Below are 12,619 nucleotides of genomic sequence, written 5' to 3'. Positions count from 1 at the left end.
CTACGGATTTTATAAGGATTAGTCTTTATTGAACCTCTTATAACTGGTGGATATCAAAGATCATTTTTTAATGTAGAAAGATTGAGTTATGTAGTGACTACTTATTTTTAGACCAAGTATGAGACTAAATCTCTTCAAGCAACTTCTGTGTTTTCATTTGTTTTAGCGATTAGGATAGTTGTAGGGTGGAAGAAGAAACAGTTAAAATTGTTCAATTCCGACAATTCTGCGATGCGTAGAAACTAATTGGGACAAAAACAAACAAAAACAAAAAACAAAAAACAAAAAAAACACTATGTACTTGGAAAAAATTTCACCATTGATGAGTAAATTCATGCCATGGAAACCGGAAAAGTTATAATTGTCAGTAAATGATCTATTTTATGTTCCTCTAAACAAACAAACAAAAAATAGTTCATCAAAATAATAATAATCGTTATGATATTTTTTTTTTCACAGTTAAAAGTATTGCTTGCATTATTTGTCATATTTGTAAACACTGTTTCTAGTACTTGTAAACTGAATGTAGGTACTAGCAAGTATGTACACAGATTTGTAATAAAATAGAAACATCCACCTGCAGACAGTAGTGTATATCGTAACTAAAACACACCTGAGCCTCAGAAGCTCACCTTCTCATTATTCGTTATGAAATTGCCTGTCATTTCTTCTGTTAAAAATAGCTGCCGGGAGGTACTGTGCTAGGGATTAATATAACCTAACTACATATTAGTATAAACTAACGAAACAGTAAACCAACATTAAAATCCTCGAAGTTCTGTTATACCTGAAATACAACGTACCGGTATATCCAGGCCCGTATTTGTATATTATGCGCCCCTGTGCTCTAAATAATTTGCCGTCCCCAACGCACAAATTTCTGTCTCAAAAAAGGAAAGAAGCCGTGATTTTACAAACATACCAGCTCTTAAGTATTACAAGTTACAGATATTACAACGTAATTTTAAATGGCCTAATTCTCTAAATGATGAATTCAGAGGTTGTTCAGTCTACATTTGGCCAATTTCGACTTACCTAAAAATTTAGAAGAATTCATGGCGCCAGGTCCGTAAGTGCTCGATGTGTTTCCCTTGTTTCTAATAATAGCCCGACAGCGTAATTTCCACTGTAATAGGCTTCTCTGAAGAACTGGGAGGGAATCTTGTCCCATTCCCTTTGCACAGCTTTCCAAAGTCATTCCACAGTTGTCACACGCCGTTTTCCCAAAGCCCGCTTCAGCAATCCAAGTCCACAATAGTCCATAGGACTTGCATCTGGAGATTTAACAGGTACCTCATTGAAAGGTATCACCTGTATACCACTTGCCTCCTCCATCTCCCTGTGCTTCTTGTGCTATCTGTTTCCTCTGAAGAAATAAAAAGTCCCGGTCAACCTTAAACGACCCTTGTAATTTATTCATGTAGGTTTTAATTTACTTCCCGAAGAAAATGCATTTTATTAATTCTTAATCAATCGTTATGTCATGTTTATATTTCATAATTTCACTTGAATTATGATTGAATTTCTTAAATATTTGCTCTTATCATTGTAATAGTAAAATATGGAATTAAAAAAAAAAACTAGGCGGTTTTTGACATTGTTTATTTTGAACATATCACATAATTAAAGATTATAGTGAGTTTAGTAAAAAGCATTTTATAAAACTTTATATGTAAAAAATTATATTAGTTTACATAATGAGTGTGGATTCTTTCATACGTTTTTAAGCTACTCGAACGAATAAGAGAAACTCTTTCCAAACCCTTGACGTCACTGTCAGACATCAATAATTATTGGTTGATAACTGATAAGAATTGTTTACATTATTCACCGTCAGTAATGGTTCAATGCCTAGGTAGCATCTATATTAATAATACAATAAGCTGTTTGCCTGTAGCAGTTTTCAACTCGATAACCATAATAGATAGAAAAATGAAATTTTAATATATTTTAAAGCTCTCAGAGAAATGATCCAAATGGCCGGTTCCAGGTCCCTAAATCACACCTGAGCTGAGATATGGGTCAGTCCATTTCAAATCATCCAGCTAAAATATCAAATGAAACCCATAGTCTCAGAATGGCATGAAGATTTTTCTGTTTACTCTACTTGCCATCCTTATTGATCACACCAAATTTTAATTTGATATCTTATATACTTTTTTAGTTAAAAATTTTTTTAGTTTGGTAAAATATACGTTTTTGTTGTTGCCGAGGGTTAAAGAGATTACGACATTGATATACTAAAAAGATCATAACTTTGTTAATTCTCATCATATCACAATGATTTTTTCACTAAAATGATCACAATAAGATATAGAATAAGGTAAAAATAAATTCAGTTGCTTGTACTTGAATTGTTGTAGTAAATATTAGCTCAAACCTGGATATTACGATTTTTTTTAAAGAAAAAACATAAAATTTTAAAATACAGTAAAAACTTAAAGGCACTACATAAACCAAAGTATTTTATATGTATTTATAAGCCTAAAGGCATGAGCTAATGTGTTCTGAAAGAAAAACTGTGGGTTTTTAACTGCAAATATTTTTAAACCATTTATCTTTAGAGTACGGCCAGGTATTTCAAGAAAATCGTAGACCTTCACGTTGGCAGCCCTGGCGTTCTCCCTAATTGTCACAGGGACATGAACCATATCTCGTTACAAAGCTTATGGAACACAGATTCCAACAATTCCAACAAGGTAACTTCTGTGCGCCCTTGTTTCCAACCCACAGAAGAAGAAGAAGAAGAAAAATTGCTTTTTTCAAAAAAAATATTTTGTCGGACTCTGGCAACACTGTTCATTGTCATACGCAGGAAAAAAAAAATATCGCATACACACCAGACATTGGGTGGAATCATATAAAAAATAAAGGGCCTAGGTGCAATAGCTTGCGAGATAAAAATTCGAAATCTCGTATATACTATGGTCAACCTGTATATATTTTACGAAGGAACTGTGGTCTACCCTGAGGTTGGCAACCCTGACGACTTCCCTAATTGTCACAGAGACGCGAATGATACCTCGTTGCAAAGCTTACGGAACACTGGTTCCAATGAGGTAACTTTTTTGCCCCCCCCCCCCCCCCCCTGGTTCCCAACCCACAAAAGAAGATGAAAATCATCTTTGACTTTTGTGGGACTTTGGCAACACTGTTCTTTGTCATAAAAGAAAAATCACGTTCTCCTACGGATTCGGCATGAGGAGGCACAGTCTAGGTTCATTAGGAGCCGAGCAACAGAGGTTTGAAGTACTGGCGCTAAGAGAAAGGGATGAGCCAAGCATCTTCTAAGGGTTAAACTAGTGCACATTTTACTTTCTGAAAAACTCATTGAATGATTTACATGTAAGGCGTAATGAAATTATGACATTTTAATCAAGCTGAAGATGTTAAATTATTTAAGCTGCAGTAAATTTATCAATGTTCTAGAACTAATACAACTGCGCATAAGCTTTTACAGTAAACTTTAAAATCAAATAACCAAAATGTAATTTTATTTTTTTTTACTCATAAGCGCTTTCGATAACTGTCTTAGTTTTTAATAAATTTAAAATATATTTAATGTATTTAGAAAGTAAGATTGTTTCACGAAGTATTTCACAAATCAAAACAGTTCGTTGGAATCTTATATCAGTTTAGGTAGCAATTTCGTTCGGTATCTTGAGGAGTGCGAATCCTGCAGCCCTCAGGTTCATGAAAAAGAGTTGAGTTGAGTCAGTTTAGGTAGCAATTTCGTTCGGTATCTTGAGGAGTGCGAATCCTGCAGCCCTCAGGTTCATGAAAAAGAGTTGAGTTGAGTTGATTTCAGTTTAGCGTCCCTTTCAGCAGGGAGGCTATATGAGACGTGGACCTACTGATTAACGTGGAATCCGAACCACATGAGTTCATGAAAAAGACTTTGGATTAAAAGCTACATGGTGTATTTTTGCCACCAGCCATGGGAAGTCTCCTTGTGACGGTATAGGTGGCACTGTCAAGCGCATAGTGACAAAAGCAAGTCTCCAACGCAGTCCTGGTAATGCTATTGATAATTCCGATTTTTTTTTTTTTTTTATTTTTGCAAGGAAAATATAGAAAATATAAAGTTCACAATGATTAGAAAAGAAATCTTGATAGAGGCACGAAAAAACTTAGAAGGGCGTTTCACTCAAGCCAGGACAGTACCTGGAACACGTAGTCTTCATCACTTTGAGCCCAAATCTGAAGACTTCACTGGAACAAAACGAGTAAGTTTAGATGATAACTTTTGCACAATATTCAACTTTTCTGGAGAAAATTATTCGGTGAAAATGCCTGTTGTGGGTGTGCACAATTACATTGCATGCCTTTATGATGACATGTGGTATTTTGGATTAGTTTTGTCAAAGCATGATGATGAAGGAGACGTTAAAATTAAATTTATGCATCCCCATGGGCCTGCTCCATCTTTTCACTGGCCCCCAAACGAAGATGTTTGCTGGATTCCTATGAGTAACATAATTTCATGTGTAACCCCCCCAGTCACAAAAGCATCCGGAAGAATGTATTATTTTTCCGAAAAGGAAATAGGTTCAATCAATCTTCAGTGCAACAAGATGTTGAAACAAATGCAAGCCCAGAAATAAAATGTTGCTAGTGTTTTATTTAAACATTTTCTGTAATTCCACTTCAGGACCTCTATGGTGTAAATAGTAAATGAACCACTTCAGGACTTTAAGATGATTTGGTAAATTCTTTTTTCGTTCACTGATTATATTCAATCTGTTGTATGTGATGAATATGTATAATTCATTAAACTCATAGTGAATAGCTATTTTCTTCTTCTTTTGTGGGTTGGGAACCAGGGGGGGGGAGCAAAAAAAGTTACCTCATTGGAACCAGTGTTCCGTAAGCTTTGCAACGAGGTATCATTCGCGTCTCTGTGACAATTAGGGAAGTCACCAGGGTTGCCAACCTCAGGGTAGACCACAGTTCCTTCGTAAAATATATACAGGTTGACCATAGTATATACGAGATTTCGAATTTTTATCTCGCAAGCTATTGCACCTAGGCCCTTTATTTTTTATATGATTCCATCCAATGTCTGGTGTGTATGTGATATTTTTTTTCCTGCGTATGACAATGAACAGTGTTGCCAGAGTCTGACAAAATATTTTTTTTGAAAAAAGCAATTTTTCTTCTTCTTCTTCTGTGGGTTGGAAACCTTGCTTGTGGGTTGGAAACAAGGGCGCACAGAAGTTACCTTGTTGGAATTGTTGGAATCTGTGTTCCATAAGCTTTGTAACGAGATATGGTTCATGTCCCTGTGACAATTAGGGACAACGCCAGGGCTGCCAACGTGAAGGTCTACGATTTTCTTGAATTACCTGGCCGTACTCTAAAGATAAATGGTTTAAAAATATTTGCAGTTAAAAACCCACAGTTTTTCTTTCAGAACACATTAGCTCATGCCTTTAGGCTTATAAATACATATAAAATACTTTGGTTTATGTAGTGCCTTTAAGTTTTTACTGTATTTTAAAATTTTATGTTTTTTCTTTAAAAAAATCGTAATATCCAGGTTTGAGCTAATATTTACTACAACAATTCAAGTACAAGTAACTGAATTTATTTTTACCTTATTCTGTATCTTATTGTGATCATTTTAGTGAAAAAATCATTGTGATATGATGAGAATTAACAAAGTTATGATCTTTTTAGTATATCAATGTCGTGATCTCTTTAACCCTCGGCAACAACAAAAACGTATATTTTACCAAACTAAAAAAAAAATTAACTAAAAAAGTATATAAGATATCAAATTAAAATTTGGTGTGATCAATAAGATGGCAAGTAGAGTAAACAAAAAAATCCTCATGCCATTCTGAGACTATGGGTTTCACGACCTGGATGAATTGACATGGACTGACCCATATGGGAGTGCAAAGTCCTCATAGCAATAACATGGGAGAATTTTAAAAATAATCGAAAACGACCAATATTAGAGTTGAATTCATTGTTCTTAGGTCGCTGAGATAAATAGTGACAGTTTTAATCCAATTCAACTTCAAGGACATACTCTACTCCCCAGGGAGGGGACGAGATTTTAAAAGTAATCGAAAACTACAAATATTAGTGTTAAATTCATAGTTTTCGAGGTCGCTGAGTTTAACGGTATCAGTTTTCATGATGTTCAAGTTCATCCTTGGGATGGGGTTGGGAGAGGATGACTTTTTAAAAATAATCAGATATACTAGCTAGTTAGTAACTACTGTAATTAGAGCGAATTAAACACATTAACATATTTTCTCGCACTTGCGCGGGACTCTGCGGGTTGCTAGTTTTAAATATTATTTTATTGTGAATCTTTAAAAAATCCAAAATTTTGCTGCCCTGTGCTCGAGCGCAGAATACAGGGTGTCTACCAATCAGGGAATTTGCAGGGTCAGGGAATGTCATTGTGTGTCAGGGAAAAATCTTTCCCAGGCTGTGAGGGGTGAAGGAATGCCACTAAAATAGTCATAAATTACAGGTAAATGAATTGATTCGTTTGTACGTTTGTAGAATATGGTATAAGCATATAAACAATGATGGAAACTTACAGTTCACTTTAAATATAAGTTATTTTTCGTGAGTTATACTAAGAAAAAAGAATGACAGAGTCAGGGAAAATTATAATTTTGTCAGGGAATTTGTTTATGCTTGCTTGGTAGACACCCTAGAATAGCAGTTACCTAAAACGGGCCTGGGTATATCTCTGTTAAGATATAGAATTAGGAACAGCGATTGCCTCCAAATTATAAAATAAGGTAAACTAGTTAAAATAAGTCTTCCAATTAGAATGCAAAGAAAAGAATGTACCAAATCAGCTTCATCGGCCAGTGCTTAGCTGTGAACGAAACTTAAACGTTTTGTGGATTTTTCCGAGATCAATAAGCAATTGCATATTTTATTTTTCAGCGATTTAGGGATTTTTTTCTTGTAAGTATAGCTATCTTTTATTGTTGTTGATAAGTAAGGTATTAATTTGTGGAAGTAACAAACTGCGCTAAAGGAACTTTCAGAATTTCTACGTAAATTTTGTTTTGATTCGCTGAACGTTGTGATAACTATGGATGTATATACCGGTATACAATAAAACATCCAAAAATAGCTTCGTGGAGGATAAAGAGCATGAAACATATAAACTGTTGAAATTTCAAAATATACTCCCCTCCCCCCCCAGCATTCAAGAGATTCTTACTCCTATGAGCACCTGTAAGGAGACTCATTTTTAAATTTTTTCTGTAATACATTTGAATTGATAATTGCAGAAAGGACCTAAGTCACATTTTTCTGAAATTTGGTTTGTGAACTTTTCTATTTCTCTAGGGGTACATACAACTTTGTGTATAGGAGGGCAAGTGTAGAAAGTGTTACAACAGTGTAAACGCAACATTGAACTATAGGTCGAGTGCAAGAAAGGTGTACAGTCCTGGATTTAAAAGTTTTTCTTCAGAATCTCAAAGCTATACAACATGGACTTACACCCTTTCTGCTATCACCAATTCATTTATGTTTTATATAAATCTTGTAATATAAAGCCTGTGCTTACTTGGGTAACTTCCACGATGTCCTTTGTCAGAACACTTCCGATTAAACATTTATATTTTGCCAACTCTCATTCTAGCAGTGCTGATACCTCCGGGAACGCGGGGGAAAGCAGTGAAAATTGGGATAAAGAAACTGAAAATTGGGATGAAGAGACTGAAAACTGGGATACAGATCAAAATTCTAGGTAAATACTTCATACGCTTTTTAATTTGTTTCCTGATCGTCTTGTATTTTAGGTGAATTTGAATTGTTCTTGTTTTTAGTGATTAATTAGTGTAACTCGTATTTTATGTTTCTTGTCACTTCGCACGCATCGGATTATTTGTGTGTATATCAGGGCAGATATCGGTGCCAGTACTTCGAATGTAATAAAACATATTATCATTATTACCTATAACTCAGCGCAACAAATTATTCTTGAAACCTTAAGCACCCATATGATTTTCCCTCATAGGACGGAAAGCTTTACGTTAACCACAAGAAACAATTAAGTACTGAACTTAAGCCATTTATTAATTGTGCAGGAAGTGGAACTCTACAGCACTTAGATTTTTAGGTATTTCTTGTCTTTGGTGCGTAATTATTCTATAATATATATATATATTATTTATTTATTTATTGAGCAGCCTACAGAAGACTCCGGAGACGGTTTCGCTTCGGAAGTCGGAAAAGAGAAAAAATAACATTTTCCGGACAACGTATGGAAATGACTGAAACAGAAACAAAGAGCTTATGAAGAGAATAATTAGTGAACACTATTTGTAAAAGGAAGAGAAGAGTCTTACTTTCCGGTGCATCTATAATGTCAGTTTTCTTAGTGGTGTAAAATAATAATGACCGTGATTGGTAACACTAGCACCAAAGTAAGGGCTGCATTTTCCCTCCGTATGTAGTAAGAAACTTCAGAGACCATCTCCTGATGATTCCTCTATAGTGGCGGTGATTTCAGTGATTTTATAAGTATGTTTGAAATTAATATTCATGAATTTGCCAATAAAATAGTTCTGTTAGGCGATTTGAATGTTCCTGGTACAGTATAAACTAAAACTCGAATAAAATTTGTACCAAATTTGGAATATATAGTTTGTGTGTTAACTATCCAGTCTTAGTAGATAAATAAATGTCACCCACCGTTTAATGTTGAAATTCCTAGTGTATTGACTTGTAATATAATTACAGACAAGATTTTAAACGATGGTTACCCCCCCCCCCAAAAAAAAAAAACTAATTTCAGTCAGTCTTCGGTGATCTAACTAGACATGCAATTGAAAACTCTTGTAATGACGTTAATAATCTAGCTAGCCAAATATGCACAAAAATTTATTATAGTCCGATGCGTCTCGTGAGGGAAATCACGTTGGTATAAATTAGTTTTATCATTTTAAACTTAAGAAAGAATCTACCTAATGTACTAATTGCTCTATAAAACTATTAGTACATTAGATAACGTTATTATTATCTTTATCTTTGTTTGATTTTTACTAGACTAAGTGGTGCAGCAGCAGCTCTCTGTCCTCCAGAAACACTACAGAGAACTCAAGATGTTTTAGTGCCTGATACAACGAAATACCATAAATTTCCCCTGCCACCGTCAAGTATCGTCATGGTGGATAGTATAATGAAATTTCAAGAGCTGTTAGATTTTCAGTTAAAGGCAAGTTTTTGAGTTACCATATATAATAACATGTTATTTCTTATTTTAATTCTTTTCCACTGCTAACTATGACTTAATTTCTACGGTTATTATTAGTAACTTATATTAATCAGTAGGACGTTTTGTACTTTCACTCTTGGAGTTGCTGCTCGTGTAATAAAATTTAGTTCCTTTATTTTTCGAATTAAAAATAAGTTAAGTAAAATACATCTAAATTACGTAATGAAACAATAGGATACATAATATATTGAACTTTCATTACAGTGAAAGTTGGAAAGTTTCTCAAATGTTAACAGAATATCACATAAGCAAGTCACAATTATTTCTTCATTTAGGTCAAGGTTTTGTTCAATTTAGATGAGTGAAATGTATTAACCTAGATTAAAACAAAAACTTGATTTAAATAGAAGAATAATCATGACTTGTCTATGTGATCTGTAACGTTTGAGAAACCCCATAATTTTCACTTCAGAGAGCACTAGGCATCGTAAGGAAAAGAAAGTAGCTGGAAAACGAACAAGTCACACTTAAAGATAAAATGAATTCAGAAATATAACCTAATATACATCATACCATTTCTTTTTTAAAACTTGTAATTCCTGAAAATACTTTGTGTATGATGAATCAATGGTGGAGCGCTTGCCTCTGGTGCGTGGGGTCCCTGGTTCAGTCCTTGGTCAAGTAAGATTGTGGTGAACAACATCGTGTCCGTGGGTTTTCTCGGGATGCTACCATTCACTCCCACATTCTCATTCCACCCCTTCTTCCATCATTCACTTGTCTTAATAATTCTTCTCACTTAAACTAACAGGCATAATTGTGGGACGTTAAACGGAAAGATTCCGATACGAAGTGGTCTGAATGAAAGAACACCGACTTCAGGAGTGATATAAAGTATGCCTGTTCTAGAAGCGGAATGGATAGCGTAATGGTTAACGCATCGGCACGGTACGCTGAAGATTTCGTGTTCGAGTCCCGGTCTAGTCCTGCACTTTTTGTGTATCAATGGAAGATTTCATTTTTTCAGGATTTTCTGAAAATACTTTGCACTTTGTAGCTTTCGGCTCTTCCCTAGAGCCTTGTTCGAGGATGTTAAAACAGGAGGAAAAACTATTAAAACATCAGGAGAAGTAAAGTAGGGCGAAGAATACTTTATCTTAGCATTTAGTTATACGTCGAGTATCAGCATACGACGTGTGACTAGCAGCTAAGACACGGTGTTTTTTCCGTCTGTTCTATCCCGATGAGCCCTTTTCTTTTTTCTATTAGAGAAGAACCGAAAAGCAGAAGGTACAAACTGTTTTCAGGTATCACAAATGTAAATTCTCCATTTCTTACAGAAATGGTACTTTTTTTCGCTTTATGTAAATCAGTAGTTCCGCTCTCAACTGGAAATTTTCATGTATGCAACTACGATGTTAAGACAATTTTTATTCAAGGTTCGGAGTCTGAATTTAACGTTGCTTTTTTTATATTTTTTATTTTTTATTTATTTATTTTAATATTATTATTATTATTATTTATTATTATTATTATTATTATTATTATTATTATTATTATTATTAATAATAATAATAATAATAATAATAATAATAATAATAATAATAATAATAATAATAATTTTTCCAACCATTCTGATTAGAAACGTAATAGAAATGTTGCAACACGAAGCTGTGCATGGAATTAAGTAACCTATACCTGTGATAATTTAATACATGTCTTATACGGCCCCGTAATTTCTCTGTAGCGGTGATAATTTTAAAATGTAATAGTATATAGGTAGCGTTTTGCTACCTATTAAGACTAATGATTTTTATATGCATTGCTTGTTTAGTTAATGTGTTACTTTCTCTAAAACTCTTCTTCAGTTATATGCTATTGTTAGTATCTATGTTGGAAAATTTGACAATTTGTGATGGTAAGTTCTTTCATCATTGAAGTTATTATATAGATTCCTTACGTTAAATTGGTATAGTTTAGACATACAGTATTTGTAATGAGTTTATATCCACAATATTCGTGCAAAATATTTGCATAAATACAAAGTAATACATGTAGCAAATAAAAATGAAATACGAAGTTCCATACTCGCCGCGGAAGTCTACATAATCAGCTTACTTAATCTGAGAAAGGTTATAAAGCCTACATTCAGCAACCAAGGTTACCACGGAGAATTGGATTGGTATTCCTTTGGTTCCGCATATTTCTGCAAAGTCAAAGAATATATTTCAAAAATATATTAATACTGAAGAAATCCACAAAAGCAATTGAGAAATGCCTAAATTTTACTTTACCGATTCTCAACAATCTAGTAGAATTTGCATGTCACTTGTCAGTGTGACAATTATGTATACGTCAAACGAAAAATAATATTTGTACCAGGATAGCTGAACATGTGCGTGCTGCTAGGATTCTCAATCCTCAACAATTATCTGGTGTGTCATTACATCTTAGGGAAAATAAACATTTGTTAATGTACATTTAATTGAAAAAGCAAAAACTATGACTGAACGCACAATTAACGAGTCTTTTTACATTCATAAATTAAATTCTGCTCTTAGTCTTGACAAAGATGAAATTAACCCGATTTAGAGTGGTCTTTTTATTTCTTACTGCCGTGGGTTGGAAAGAAAGAGAAATAACAGCAGTTAAAAATGAAAAGCTTCATAGTGTGTTATGATGGTTCATGTACCATAGTTTAGTTTTGGACTTTTTTTAAAAAACCGTTTCACCTTTCCATTTGTTTTTAGCGGTATAACCTTTTTAGGCCTAAGTAAGCTAATGATGAGGACCGTGTTCCTCGAAAGTAGTACTTAATTTTTGAGGCTTCTGCGGTGATTATGAAGGTTTCTACTTGATTTCTATTTGCTATATTGAGTATTATCACTGGTTGCAATTTGTACCTGAATACAAAGTAATATAGCTTGAGAAGTACTGTAATGGTTGTATAAATCTTTCTTACATTTTATTTCAGAACGTTCCTATTGTTGCTTTAGATTGTGAATGGAAGCCTGCATTTAGTACACAGAAACCGTTCGTAGCATTACTACAGATAGCTACTAAGGATTTTGTATATCTTCTAGACACGATAAGTTTAAGAAATGCGCCTGAGCACATGTGGATTAGATTGAATGGTGAATTATTTAACAATCAAAATGTTATTAAATTGGGTAAGTATGATGTATCTAATACAACTAAAATATTATTCACAAATCTCTTTTAAACTTCTTTTAGGTCCTTAATTAATTACTATTTTCTTCATGATTATTTTGCTATTTTTTGTGTAGTAAAATAAAATATATTTATATTAAATTTTTTTTTTGTAAGTGCATTTAGATTTGTGTGTGTGTGTGTGTGTAAGTGTTTATATTGTATTCATAACAGAGTTTTCAATAATTGGAATCCAGCACATGT

The 12,619-nt window shown here is 33.8% G+C and overlaps 1 protein-coding gene across 3 annotated transcripts in view; it reads left to right on the top strand.

Annotated features, from left to right (window-relative positions):
• Positions 1 to 12,619, top strand: part of Nbr (exonuclease mut-7 homolog) — a 134,975-nt gene that overhangs the window by 55,976 nt on the left and 66,380 nt on the right. For 2 of the 3 annotated variants that reach the window (XM_081765483.1, XM_081765484.1), the window contains exons 8-10: positions 7,628 to 7,735; positions 9,037 to 9,205; positions 12,180 to 12,375. In XM_081765483.1, coding sequence (XP_081621609.1) covers positions 7,628 to 7,735; positions 9,037 to 9,205; positions 12,180 to 12,375 — 473 coding nt within the window. The remainder of the gene's footprint in view (positions 1 to 7,627; positions 7,736 to 9,036; positions 9,206 to 12,179; positions 12,376 to 12,619) is intronic. The other variant, XM_081765485.1, reaches the window with a different exon arrangement.

This window comes from Thermobia domestica, chromosome 7 (assembly GCF_964235325.1).
Source record: "Thermobia domestica chromosome 7, izTheDome1.hap1.1, whole genome shotgun sequence".
In the NCBI taxonomy this organism is placed as follows: domain Eukaryota; kingdom Metazoa; phylum Arthropoda; class Insecta; order Zygentoma; family Lepismatidae; genus Thermobia; species Thermobia domestica.
Note: the sequence above shows the minus strand (reverse complement) of the source record. Positions and strands in the feature narration are given on the sequence as shown.